Source organism: Octopus sinensis, linkage group LG3, assembly GCF_006345805.1.
Source record: "Octopus sinensis linkage group LG3, ASM634580v1, whole genome shotgun sequence".
NCBI classification, from domain to species: domain Eukaryota; kingdom Metazoa; phylum Mollusca; class Cephalopoda; order Octopoda; family Octopodidae; genus Octopus; species Octopus sinensis.
In genome coordinates this window covers 21,675,672-21,690,671 of record NC_042999.1, presented here as the reverse complement: position 1 = coordinate 21,690,671, position 15,000 = coordinate 21,675,672, and the positions used below count along the sequence as shown (strand labels likewise).

The 15,000-nt window shown below is 34.5% G+C and overlaps 2 protein-coding genes across 5 annotated transcripts in view; both read left to right on the top strand.

Annotated features, from left to right (window-relative positions):
* LOC115209090 (toll-like receptor 13) overlaps positions 1–5,738 on the top strand; it is an 8,750-nt gene extending 3,012 nt beyond the window's left edge. Inside the window, exon 2 of the mRNA XM_029777204.2 lies at positions 2,764–5,738. Within this exon, the coding sequence (XP_029633064.1) occupies positions 2,856–4,919 (2,064 nt within the window). The 5' untranslated portion in view covers positions 2,764–2,855 and the 3' untranslated portion in view covers positions 4,920–5,738. The remainder of the gene's footprint in view (positions 1–2,763) is intronic.
* The window catches only part of LOC115209088 (toll-like receptor 13), a 56,832-nt gene that overhangs the window by 33,931 nt on the left and 7,901 nt on the right, over positions 1–15,000 (top strand). The window contains exon 2 of one of the 4 annotated variants that reach the window (XM_036500875.1): positions 12,370–12,432. The exons of 1 other annotated variant lie outside the window; for it this stretch is intronic. Coding sequence is in view for 1 of the 3 variants with exons in the window: in XM_036500879.1 (XP_036356772.1) it covers positions 12,452–12,956 (505 nt within the window). In the remaining 2 variants the exon portion in view is untranslated. Of the gene's footprint in view, positions 1–6,671; positions 6,808–12,369; positions 12,957–15,000 lie in introns of those variants that run through there. 2 more of the 4 variants (XM_036500879.1, XM_036500874.1) reach the window with 2 other exon arrangements.

Sequence of the window (15,000 nt, the reverse complement as noted above, 5' to 3'; positions counted from 1 at the left end):
CCCTGGTTTTGTAATAGATATCTGTCTCTATTTTGTTCCCGACTTTCTTAATAAGGATATCTAAAAACGTTAGTTGTTCCTGGTTGTACTCTATCATAAATTGGAGGTTTTCATTTATTCCATTTAGAAGAGGTATGAAGTCATTAAGTTTCTCTCTACTTTCATTCTAGAGGATGAAGCTGCCATCGAGATATCTTTTCCAGTTGTTTTGAATGTAGGTTAAAAAGGAGTTTTCATATTTCTCGAGTGTTCTCTGGTATAGTTTAATTTCCAGATAGCCCATTACCAGGTTCGCAAAAGAAGGTTCAGTCCGTGTTCCCATTGCTGTCGGAAGTAGTCATTATCAAATATAAGATAATTGTTGTCAAGAATAAATCTTAGTCCTTCCATTACGACTTTTCATAGGTGTAATTGTCTAACCAGAATGTGATTGCTTATATTCCTAGGGTGTGAAGGATGTTTGAATATAGGTTGACTACGTTGAAGGATACTAGCAGTGTTTTCTCATTGACCGTTTTTGGGAGGTGGTTGAGCATGTTTAGATCATCCCTTATGTAGCTTTCGATGTGTGTGAGGAAGGGTTTCAGTAGAGTGTCTAGGAAGTTGCTGAGGCGGTGGGTTTCGCATGCTGGACCTGCTACCTTTGGTCTTAATTTCAGGTCATCAGGTGAGAGAACCTTGATGATTATGTCTGTAAGTTCTTTGCATGCCTCACTTGTTCTGCTTTTGTGGATTTTGGGGATGCCGTAGAATAAACTTGATTTACTCTTGAAATTTGCAATACACATATACACACCCCATATATATATATATATATATATATATATATATATATATATATATATATATATATATATATATATATATATATAGTGAATCCAAACATGAAAATACAAAGAGAAAACACAACAACGCGAGGATGTGGAACAAGTATAGTGTTATTGGACGGTAAGGGAAAGGAAAGGAGGATTTAACATTTCGAGCGGAGCTCTTCGTCAGAAATATAGAAAAAGGGAAGGTCCAAGGAAGTAAAGACGGAGGAAAAAATCGCCAACGATACACACGCGGTCACTTATTGAATGATCAGACACACTCACACACACACACACATACACACACACACAGACACACACACACACACACACACATATATATATACATATATATAATATATATATATATATATATATATATATATATATATATATAATAATGATTATTACAAAGTAGCTTTAGCATTACCTTTAATTCCTTTATATACATATATATATATATATATATATATATATATATATATATAATATATATATATATATATATACAGCTTTAAATAGACCTGCATATGATTCTAATCCATCGATTAGTAATCGTTTCAATTGTAAGCTTACTCTTATTCCGGTGCAGTCTCTTCAGGGTCTTCACTTTAATATCTTTTGATTTAAATATTTAAAGTTTCATGTTGATTTTCTTTGCGTTCTATGAAGTGGGGTTGTGCGTTTATTTAGACACGAATTATCAATAGAAATATTGTTTGGATAATCACTCGTTTAATCCTTATAGTCAGTTATTTCAAACAATTTCGTTGTTTAAATGTTTATGACTCATGTATATTTAACAACGGTAAATTTTCTTTAATGCAAGCATCTTAAAGCTTTCTTTTGTCTAGAATTCATTATATTAACACTTAGATATAAAAAGTTGGTAAACTTCTTTTATACGTAGATCACATTTATGAGATACTGGTATGTACGGTTTTGCAGTACTAATTAATTGCCAATTGTTAGTATAGTCCTAGCTTCTATCTTTAAAAGACCTGATTAAGTTAGACTTGTTTTGAAATTTTCTTTTTATCTCTAAATGAATTTAAGTGATTAGCAAGTTTCTTTCTCAAAATTAGTGAAGTCGCACTGATGTAAAAATATACACTTCCCTTAGATGTAACTTTACATCTATATATAACATTTTTAGTTTTACACTTATTATTCACATACACTTATTATTCCCGTTTAAAACAATAGGAGAGATTATTTTTTTCTCTCAGATTCAACATAAATTTGATCATTCATGGTAAAATAGAATTAAATTCTACTAAGTTTTTTTGGTCAATATGATGTCAATATGACGTGTCAATATGATGCCTTGTTTTGGTGTCAAGCTTTTCTCTGCTGATTTTCAATAGAATTCACAAATAGCATTGACATTTCTGTCATGTCATATACGAAAACGTTTATGTAAGCATAAACGACGGCAGAAAATTAGGAAGTAGATGTATATGCATATTTCAAGAATTATTGCTCTTTCGTCATCATGGGATCCAACACTCTAAAAAGACAGAGATTGAAGTAAATTTTATGGGTTCATTACGGGTGGAGATCTTTCGTTTAAGAGTAAATCTCTTCCCAAGGTCAACTTACTTTACGTGTCATCATTCTGGTATCTGAAAGCTAAGTACCAGAAAAATGTAGGTGCATCGATGTAATTGATTATATTCTATTGAGATTGTTGAGCCTTGTATACTTGTCAACATTCTTCATTATCAATAGGTTTGGAAAAATAGATTATACATTCTTCCATTCTAGATCTAGAGCAAGAAGCTTATTTCTGACTTATTTAACATATTATATACTCAATATTGACCCTTATATGATTCACTGATATATGTTTATTACATGTTTTATTGTCCGAATATGGTTTAGTTTTAGTGTTTTGCAATATAAATTCTTTTGTAATATCAAGTGTAGTGTATCGTTTGAACTGTTTCAGATATGGATGAAATGCTGACGACCTGAAATATATATGACAAAATGAAGCTTAGTACATCAACCTATTCAAAGTCGTAACTAAATTTCTGCACAATGAATCCCTTATCACTAACCGTACTCTTCCTGATAATTCATGTTTCATATGGTGAAACGAAAGAATGTCACGTTTTCAGAAAAGGGAGTTGGTCATGCAAAGGAAGCACTTTTGTTCCAAATTTTCCAAATGACACTACAGCTGTTACATTCATAGATCTAAAAATTGACAATTGGGACAACCAAACCTTTCAAAATTTGACAGAACTGCCCTTACTAGAACATTTGTTAATTAAATCCACCTGGCTTAACACATCTACCAATGATGTATTTAAGTCTTTGAAGTATATACAAGAATTTGAACTTATTACTGTTCCGTTACCTCTTCTGGAATTAAGAAATGTGTTGCTTGGTTTACCACTGACAACAATAAAATTAGTATTATCTGAAATGCAGCTGGAAAATATGAATAAAGATATATTTGATGGTCTCAGAGGAACTAACGTTTCACGTATTTTCATAAGTAGATGTAATATGGTACGTTTTGATGGCAGCTATTTCACCGGTATAGATCGATTAGAACAACTTGTTCTTCAAGGAGACGGTATTACCAGAGTTACCGACTGGGGATATCTTCCTAATTTGATTTATCTAGATTTGTATCATAACGAAATTTCAACCTTGCCAAAATTTAAAAATGGATCTGGATTTATATTTTACCCAAAACTCGAAAAGTTATTCATAGGTTTATCAGGATTTACTTACCTAAACAGCAATTTTTTTAAAGGATTAGACGGTCTACATAAACTGGGTATCTTTGTTGGTCATATCGTTTTATTCAGATCGGATGTTTTCCAGAAATTGAAATATCTACGAGCAGTAAGTTTAGTATCTCTTAAGCACCATGTCTTAAGATTTGAGCAGAACGTCTTCAAACTCAAATTATTGGAATCAGTGGAGCTAATTAACATTCATGTTGATGTTAACGAAGGCAAACCGTCTTCGTTATTAAAGTCGTGCACACAGCTAAGAAATTTGATTCTGAGAAATGTCAGTAACATAAACGCCAACGATTTACTTAAGCCACTGACTAAACTGGAAAATCTGGAGATTACTGATGGGCAGGTTAGCAAAATTCCAGATGCGATTTGTAATATGAATAATCTTACAGGACTTTCCATTATTTACACAAATGTTAGCAAATGGAACAAAGCGAATTGCTCAGTTATGAGAGTATTGCGTAAACTGGAGTTAAATGATAATAAAATTCGTTACGTTAATCAAGAATTATTTTCCCATTTACTATTCAACAACGAGAAACTGAATATTGATCTCTCAAACAACCCGTTCGTTTGTGACTGCAAAACACTCTGGTTTCGAGATTGGTCACGGAAAAATGCAGGGAGATTGAAAAATTACAAGACATATCGTTGCTTTATTCCGGATACATCTGATTACATCCATTTGGAAAATTTTTCTCTAAGCTGGGATTACTGTGAAAATAGACAGAAACCGTCTCTTATCGCTATGTTTGGTGGAATTATAGCCGTACTGGTTGTTATTTTTGTATGTTTGGCAATATTATCATATGCAAATCGATGGTCAATTCATTTCTGTTCATACCAATCATTAGTAAGAAAGAGAAAATACAAAACACTCGTTAATGATGGCCAATATACGCATGATGCGCTTGTATGTTACTGTAATGCTGATGTCAACTGGGTTCTGAATAAACTTTTACCCATTATAGAAGAAGAAAACCATTTCAATTTATGTTTACATGACAGGGACGTTTTTGTTGGCAGCAATATTATTGATAATGTCGTGGACTGCATGCAACAGAGCCGTAAGGTTGTTTTAATTTTGTCACCGGATTTTGTTCAGAATTGCTGGTGCCAGTTTGAAGCAAGCATTGCCCAGCAAAAGATCTTAGAAGAGCACTACGATATTATTATTCCTGTTTTATTAAATGAAATTCCTTCGAATTTACGAACGGAAAGTCTTGTTGATTTACAAAATCATAAAACGTTCTTGAATTGGCCGAATGAAAGCCAATATGAAGAAAAGTTTTGGGAACAATTTGTAAAACGTCTGAACGAAAATGAAACCGATAATGAGGCTTAGAACTGATGGGTAATGGATTCATTCAAAAAGAGAAAAGCAAATGTATCGGCACACATTTTCCGTAAGAAAACAAAACTGAATATATTTTATTTGATGTTGTTTTGGACAAAGAGGAATTTTTCTAACAACATCTTATAGAGAAATTAGTCCTCGGTGAAACTGCTAGAATTCCGATGAAGTCCTCGGTGAAGCTGCTCGAATTCCGATGAACAGCAGTGTAAATGCTTAGATATCTAGTAACAAATGTGACATCAACGTTTAATATTATGAAAGCAATCCTAAATATATTTCATGTCAAAACGAATATTAATAAGACTATAATCTTTCATGGCATACAGTTTCGTTCTAAGTAAGCATCTACACACGATTCCAAACTCACTATTTGAATAAACAGAAGTGCTTGTGCATGCATTTTAGAAATATTTATCCCTCATTGTATTGTAAAATTTGTAGAAAAATAATGGAACTAATAAAACGACACACACATATGAAATATTATTAGTTTCAAAATTGTTTTATTGTAAACATACAATACACACTACTACGGTAACAAATGCAGAAATATAATACTAATTAAATGTAGATTATCAAATTTTCCTTTTTTTATATATAATTAGATTTCCAGGTAATTTTGGTAAATTTTCGCTCGCAGAAAACATGTATAAGTTTTATTTTATTATTCTATTACGTTTTAATATTCCACTACAACATATAACTACGAATAGCCTGGTTTTAGAACACAATATACGTATGCTTTAGAGAAAAGCTTTAAATATGTGTGAAAATTGTATCTTGAATATGTAAACCAATAAATGAATAAATCAATATATGTACATATATATGCGAGTGTGAGTCCCTTTTATGCATTTGTATATGTGTGTGTATGTGTTTGTGTGTGCATATGTATACACATTTATAAACGTATGCATACGAGGGAGAGTCATAAATTATACGCACTCTTGTTTTTTTTTCAATCTATTTACACAAAAACAGTGGGGTAAAGAAACACGTCATTTGTCTATATCGTCTCCTTCCCTTCAATTGCATTTGGTCCAGCGGTCCACAAGCTTCCGTATTCCCTCCATCAAGATGGTTATCGGTCAGTCTTACAACAATTTATGCAGCACTTTTTTCACATCTTCATCCGTAGAAAATCGACGACCTTGTAAACCATCTTAGAGTGACCCAAAGATATGATACTGGGGAGGGGCGCGATCTGGGTTGTAGGCAGCATATTCCAGCACTTCAGAACTCGATTGGTTAATGGTTTCAAGGGTATGGGCGGCGGTGTGTGGGCGTGCGTTATCATGCAACAACACTGCCTTTGACAATAGGCTTAGGCGTTTGCTGGCTTTTGTATATATCTTGCCCTTTTGAGTCCCAAAATATGGTTAGCATAACCTTACCCGCGGACGACTGAGTCTTGAATATCTTCGTCGCTGGCGAGCCAGGATATTTGCGCTCCATACTCTTTCTTTCAGATTCTGCCTCTTAATGATGAAACCCCATTTCATCTCCTGTGACTATTATGCTCAAATATTCCTCGCTCTAATTGTTGCAGCGATCAAGTAAACGTTGGCGGACTTCAACGTTGGCAATGTAGGTCAAAGTGTGGAGGATTTCAGACTAAGTAAAGCCTCTCTCATATTAGTAATTACTTGCACATTTAATTACTGGGATGGTACAAATGCTTTCAATTTTTAACTTCTCTTTATGTAATAATTAATACTAATTGATAATGGTCCTTGTTGCTATTTTGCTTCCTGTATCGAAAACAATATTATCACTCAGTCACCGAGTTTTATGCAACAATAAACCGGTAACAGTATCACCATTGTTGTGTATTATACAGTTGCTGGTTGATAATTGTTCCATATATATTTTTTCGGCAAGTGAAACTTTTCTATGCTTAAGAGATGAGGAATTATGTACATTCTTTACAATATTTACATTCGAGGGATATCTTGTTTCTTGTTAACACAACTGTCGGCTGATATACACTTCAGCGTTCTCCAGGTGTCTTGTGGAAAAATTTCGAACCTGGGTTCTCATTCCTACCTATTTTTCGATGGTGTTATTATTATTTTTGATAAAATTCTTTAAAAATTATAATTTAAATATTGCATTTGAAAAGGATAATAAATGGATAATAAATGGATATCATACTTAATCTTAATATTAATCTTCACTATCCATATAGGAAACCCAACCAAACTCTTCAGTTCTTACATATTCTCTCTAATCGTCCTTGATTATCCCTCGATAGCATGGTAACGGCCATTTCTATTAGAATTTCAATCTTATATGCCAATGAGAAGATATTTAACACCCATGCTTCATATAACCACCAAGCTCTATTTTATATCCCTGATACAAAACTCAAAACTAAAATTGCCAATATCTTCTATATAGTCTAATAACTAACTAACAATCTAATACTACAGATAATGCCCGAATAAAGAATGTGTTATTTAGGAATTTCCTTAAGTATAAATTGTATAACTCCGACAAACTCAATGAAACCAAATATTCAAAATCTTGGAAACGGGATTTCTGCAGCACACAGGTTAAGGGTTTACATAAGATTTACTATTGATTTTAAGAGTCGCTATAGGGCTCCTTTGAATTTTTTTACTAACTTAAATATATATTCACAACAACGCTAGCCGCATGCATACACGAACTTAAGTTAAAGTATATACAATACACATTGTCTTAGTCAATAATAGCAGAAGCACCTCCGTATAATACAATTACGCTTGTATGCAAATTATGTATTCCACCTAAGATGTATACTCGCACCCCACCTCACCTTCATCTCGGAGAATAATTGCTTGCTTATAATCTACCATATTTTCTAAATATACGTCTCACAATTCTTGCTATCCATCCCAACCTCATCCCATCCCTTACACCCACCCACACAAAATCCCACCTTTAGCCCCAAACTCAGCCTGCACACATACTCCAACTCTACCCCACCCGCAGCCTACCCACAAACCCCAACCCTATCCCCAGACGCAGCCTAAACCACACCCCACCATTGCTTTCCCCACTATCGCCTCCTGCACATCCAAACTCCATCACACCACACCGCACACTTCTACACCATACACTACCATACCAAACAGCACCACATCACACCACCACGCGCACACTAGCATGGACAACATCCCGGCTCCATATCTACACACCTACGCCTACACACACGCACACTTCAAGGTCACCAAACTTCTTCCACACGAACATACATGTTCCCTCATACACTCACACACAGACATTCGTTTTGGGATCACCACTACTTTATTATCACCCCTTCTTCCTAGATCTCCTGTGTGACCCCTCTGTCCGGCATTCGCCATGATAGAACGCTTGCCACTACACATTCTTCATTTTCTCTCCTTGTTTCTTTCTGTGTTCCTTTCTGCGCAAAAAGTGAAAAATTCTTTAACGTTAAAGACTTTTCCACTTCCCGAGCGTTAAACTAATACATCTGTTTGTTGTCTACACCACAGTCTTCGTATTTTGTGTTTTATTATGAATTCTCCCTATAGATATATATATATATATATATACTGGCAGTATGACCCGTCGTTGCCGGTTTATATTGCTAGTGCATGTGTATATGTGTACATATTACATGTACATCTATATATATATATATATATATATATACATCTACACATAATATAGAAAATTTAAAGTTATATCTTGATATCGCAAGTGACAACAATACTCAAAATATATGACAGACTGGAATTGTAGGCTCGTCTATGGTAATCTCGATCAATTGTATCTTGTCATCCCTCTTGCATAGAAGTGTGGCTACAATACAGCCTACCTCTACTTCGGGGGGGGGACATTTTAAATTTGTATCCGGGGCTTCCTACGTCCCAGATATAAAGGTGAATATAAAATATTTCCCCTTTGCACGCTCCGTTGACTCGAACCTTGCTTCTATTGTACCGAATTTACCGCCTCTGGTTAGATATTTTTCATAGTCGCACCAAGACACTTTTCGATGGTGCTTTCCTCCAGATGTTCAAATCTTTTTTTCTTCTCTACATTGTATACTACTATAGACAATAGTCTATTTTTTTTTATTTCGTTTGGTGGTGTTATCCTAGATTCACCGTCTTTGTCGGTGATCAATCCGAAATAGGTTTGTATTTCTTCCATTTTAATTTTAATGAGTTCGCACCCGCCGACGGCTGCAGCGAAATTCATTTTTGGACTTTCTTATATCGAAGGCATTCTAACAAAAATGCTTCCGTGTAAACGGTGAAAATATTGTCAATTTCCACAAACAGGGACATAATTCACTTTTTAAACAATAACCAAAGCTCCTTCTCCCAAAGGGGGAGGGTTACGGTTTACAATTATTTAACAAATGCAACACAACAACGTTTCCCTTACGAGGAACCAACACCCGTGATAACAATAGTTAAACAGTAATAATAATAACAACAAAAAGCAGTATGCAGTTGAAGCTATAGTCCTTTATGTATAATAGTCTATCTGGACTATTCTATTTCTGCACGCTAATTTTATTTTTAAATTATTCCCATTCATGTGAAACCACTTATTCAAGTTCAAGGTAGTGATGCAATTTTATAGCAATTGCTATTTTTACTTTTATTATGTTACGATTATATCATACTTTAGTTTTATTTTAATTATTAATTACTACATATAATTCAATTGTTATTATTATTTTTATTATTAAAGTGAAAGTATCTGACATAAATTAGAGAAATGTTTTCGTTTCACTTTTAACACGTAATACTGAAATTGTGGAGAAGATATGATATTGCTAAGGGCTCGCCCTAGTCAAGAAATTGAACATTTTTGTCGATGACATTCCCCGGACCCTTAGTAAGGCATGTGTAAAATTTGAGTGAAATTAGTTTTGTAGTTCTCAGGTTTTAGGGAAACACACAGACAGACAGACAGACAGACAGACACAAATTCTCAGTTTTATATAGAGAGATATATATATACACACCCACACATGTACAGGTATATGTATCTATAGTCATCAGTATTCAAACGCGTATGTATAAATACACATACACACCCCCACGCACGCGCGCACACCCACCCACACATATGTATGTATGTATATTAAAAATATCTTACGATTATATAGATAATTATAACAAAGGAATGGAGTAGGAGTGGCTGTGTGGTAAGTAGCTTGCTTACCAACCACATGGTTCCGGGTTCAGTCCTACTACTAAGGCACCCTGGGCAAGCGTCTCCTACTATAGCTTCGGGCCGACCAAAGCCTTGTGAGTGGATTTGGTAGACGGAAACTGAAAGAATTCCGTCGTATATATGTACATGTATATATATATATATATATATATATATATATATAAATGTACCTCTGTGTATGCAGGTGTCTGTGTCTTTCCCCCGACATGGCTTGACAACCGTTGCTGGTGTTTTTACGTCCCCGTAACTTAGCAGTTCGGCAAAGAATAAGTTCTGTCGACGATTTTGGAAATGTATAAATTGATGGAGAGAGAAATGACAGAAAAAGTTTAGGTGGAGAATTTGCGCAGACTGAGACTGATCCTAGAGTCGAAATTAAATGGACGGAATAAGACCGAAGCTATCAATACTTGGGCGGCTTCACTCTTTCATATAGAACAGAAGTACTCGCATGGAAAATAGGCGAACGAAAAGCTTAGAGAGAAAGACAAGGAAGTTGCTAACTATCTAAATGTTACCACCACGCTGGAAATAGCAACCAAAACCTGACTCTAAAACCACACCAAACGCCCACACATCACGAGGAGTGAACAAAAAAATTTACTGGAAAACTCCAGATCCCGGACCTCTTGATTAGAAACGCCCAGCCACATCAGTGGAATATATGCTATTATGTGCTATTTGTGTATATTCCACTGATGAGGCGGGGCGTTTCTTATGCGGAGTCAGATGTCCGGGATCTAGACTCATCCAGTAAATTTTTACTCGTTTGTTTTGGTGCTGTGTAGGCTTTTGGTGTGGTTTTAGAGTCAAGGTTTGGCTGCTATTTCCTGCGTAGTGTTATCTCTTAGAGACCCTAAATTATAATTTTAATAATCATATATATATATATATATATATATATATATATATTATATATATATATTGGAGAAGCTTTTCCCGCTAATTCCTCAGAGTGTAGAGTCGACATGATGGAGTTTGGATCTTTGACATGAGAGCAGTTTCATTCTGATATGCTGCCTCTGTGAGGATAGAAATGTGAAGAGAGATCCTCGTCGTCTTGATTTGTGTTCTTCCCGCGGACATCTTCCAGCTGCACGAGGGCTTGTGTGTTTTCATTAACGGAAATATTCATGTTTACCGTGTTTCCTTTCAGCAGCGGAATATATGTGGCAGTCAAATTTAACTCGTCTTCGTATTTCTTTATGTTCTTTATCATTACTCTTATTAAACAAAATGATTAAAATATCCCCAGGGCTTTAGTCACTTCAACCTTGTCCATTACGCAAAAGTACCAACTGTCAAGCATTGTTGAGACATTGTGAGACTGAAGTTTCTACAGCTGTTGGTCATTTACATTTTCGTGTTGTTTCCTCAGTATTTCAAACGGGAATAGCCCCATATGCTTTGGTCCCTCTGTGCACATCTGACCCTTACCAGCTGCTGTTTTTACTGTATATTTTCATATTTCATCCTCGAGGGAGAACTCTCTCTTAAATTGCTCTGTATAGCTATTGACTGAAAGACTTCTGTGAAGCCAGACTAGAAATAAATTATAAAATAAATATCATAAAGAATGGAATGCTATCTTAGCTTCAAGAATTACTCTCATTTAGGCGGATATGCTATCTTCTAACGTGACTGATAACTCTACACCCACGAGCACTCACCTCCACTCTGTACACACTCATATATATATAATATATATATATATATATATATATATATATATATATATATATATGTCCCAATTAACTCAGACTACAATCTACCATTTCTTTTTCGGTTGAGAGGGATGCATGGCTGAAGAAGCTGAGCGTCAGAGCATGAATGAAATGTTTTGAGGTTTTTACGTGTTGCGTTTAAGGGTGTATGGCTTCCCAAGGGCAACTTTAAGAGTCATTGTCAGAAAAATAAATACGAGAAATATATAGGTGAGGGTCGATGTACTTGTCTTTACTCTCCCGTAAAATTAGCATTGTGTCCTTATTGGTGGTGTTTATTATCAATAGATTTGGAATAATCGACAATAATTTCTTCCCTTCTAGATCTAGAGCAAGAAGCATATTGCTGAATTTAAAATTTGACATATTATACACTAAATATTGTCCCTTATAGAATTCATTAATATATGTTTATTTCATGCTTTATTGTCCTAATATGATTTAGTTTTAGTGATTTGTAATATAAATTCTTTTGTATTAAGTGTAGTGTTTCGTTTGAACTATTTCAGGTATGGAGGAAATCCTGACGACCTGAATAGAATGAAGCTTTGTAGATCAACCCATCCAAATTCGTAACTAAATTTCTGCACAATGAATTCTTTGTCTCTAAGCGTACTCCTCCTGATATTTCATGTTTCATGTAGTGAAGTGAAAGGATGTCGCGTTATAAAAAAAGATAGATACTTATGTTATGGGAGCCATTTTGTTCCAACTTTCCCAAATTACACTACAGCTGTAACATTCACAGACCTAAATATTGACAATTGGGACAACCAAACCTTTCAAAATTTGACAGAACTGCCCTTACTAGGACATTTGTTAATTAAGTCCACCGTCCTTAAGACATCTACTAATGATGTATTTAAGTCTTTGAAGTATATACAAGAAGTCGCAATTATTAAACTTTGGTTGCCCCTTCAAGAATTACGAAATGTGCTGTTTGGTTTACCACTGACTACAAAAAAATTAGTTTTCAATGAAATGAAATTCGAATATTTGACTAAAGATATATTTGATGGTCTCAGAGGAACTAACGTTTCAAGAATTTTCATAAATAAATGTAATATGGTACGTTTTGATGGCAGCTATTTCACCGGTATGGATCAATTAGACCAACTTGTTCTTCAAGGAGACGGTATTACCAGAGTTACCGACTGGGGATATCTTCCTAATTTGACTTATCTAGATTTGTATCATAACGAAATTTCAACTTTACCAAAATTTAGAAACGAAATAGGAATTAAATTTTACCCAAAACTTGAAAAGCTGTTCTTAGGTTTATCAGGATTTAATTACCTAAACAGCAATTTTTTCAAAGGATTTGACGGTCTAACTAAATTGGGTATCTTTGTTGGGGATATCTCTTTAATCAAATCGGATGTTTTCCAGAATTTGAAAAGTCTACGAACAGTAAGTTTAGAATCTCTTAAGCACCATGTCTTAAGATTTGAGCGAAACGTCTTCAAAAACAAATCATGGGTATCAGTGGAGCTAATTAACATTCATGTTGTTGTTAACGAAGGCAAACCGTCTTCGTTATTAAAGTCGTGCACACAGCTACAACATTTGATTCTGAGAAATGTCAGTAACATAAACGCCAACGATTTACTTAAGCCACTGACTAAACTGGAAAGTCTGAAGATTACTGATGAGCATATTAGTAAAGTTCCAGATGCGATTTGTAATATGAATAAGCTTAGAGAACTTACCATTTCTAACACAGATGTTAGCAAATGGAACAAAGCGAATTGCTCAGCTATGAGAGTATTGCGTACACTGGAGTTAAAGGATAATAAAATTATCTATGTTAATCCAAAATTATTTTCCCATTTACTATTCAGCAACGAGAAACTGAATATTGATCTCTCAAACAACCCGTTCGTTTGTGACTGCAAAACACTCTGGTTTCGAGACTGGTCAAAGAGAAATGCAGGGCGATTGAAGAATTACAAAATTTACCGTTGCGTCAGTCCCAACTCACTTGGTCACATTCATTTGCGAAATTTTTCTCTAAGCTGGGATTACTGTGAAGATATAAGCAAACCATCTTCTATCGCCGTTGCTGGGGTGATTGTAGCTGTGCTGGCAGTGATGTTTGTATTTACAGCAATATTATCATATACAAAACGATGGTCGACTCGCCTCTGTATTTACCAATCATTAGTAAGAAAAAGAAAATACAAAGTGCTCGTTAATAATGGCCCATATAAGTACGATGCGTTCATATGTTATTGCAGCACTGACGTCAACTGGGTTCTGAATAAACTTTTACCCATTATAGAAGAAGAAAACCATTTCAATTTATGTTTACATGACAGGGATTTTTTGGTTGGAAACGATATTGTTGATAATATCGTAGACAGCATGCAACAAAGCCGTAAGGTTGTTCTAGTGTTGTCAAATGATTTTGCTCAGAGTAGCTGGTGCCAGTTTGAAGCAAGTATTGCCCAGCAAAAGATCTTAGAAGAGCACTACGATATTATCATTCCTGTTTTGTTAAATGAAATTCCGTCGAATTTACAGACTAATAGGCTTGGAATTCTACTGAAACAGAAAACGTATCTCGAATGGCCGAACGACGAAGAATATGAAGGAATGTTTTGGGAACGTTTTATAGGACGGCTGAACGCAAATGATATCGACAACGAGATTTAGAGCTAAATGGTAGAGCGTTAGTTTCAAAGGAGACAAACATTTACACAGGAGAAGTAAAGTTGTTGCTAATGTATCCATAAATAAATAACTGATACAAATCTAGAAAAGAGTCTTTATAGTTGAATATTCTATGTATAATTACTCTCTGATTGTTTTTTGACAAATTTCGTACTCTGATAATATATATATATATATATATATATATATTATATATATATATATTAATTTGTGTACTCAATTTTAAATTCACTGTATAATATAATTTGTAAAAATTAAGCATGTTACATTTTAAATATCTCTATACCAGCTAGTCCTTTTACACACATAATGCATACATACATGAGTACATAATTCATTCATACATACATACACACTTACATATATACATACAGACACACACATATATACACACATACATACATACATACATACATACATACATACATACATACATACATACATACATACATACATACATACAAATA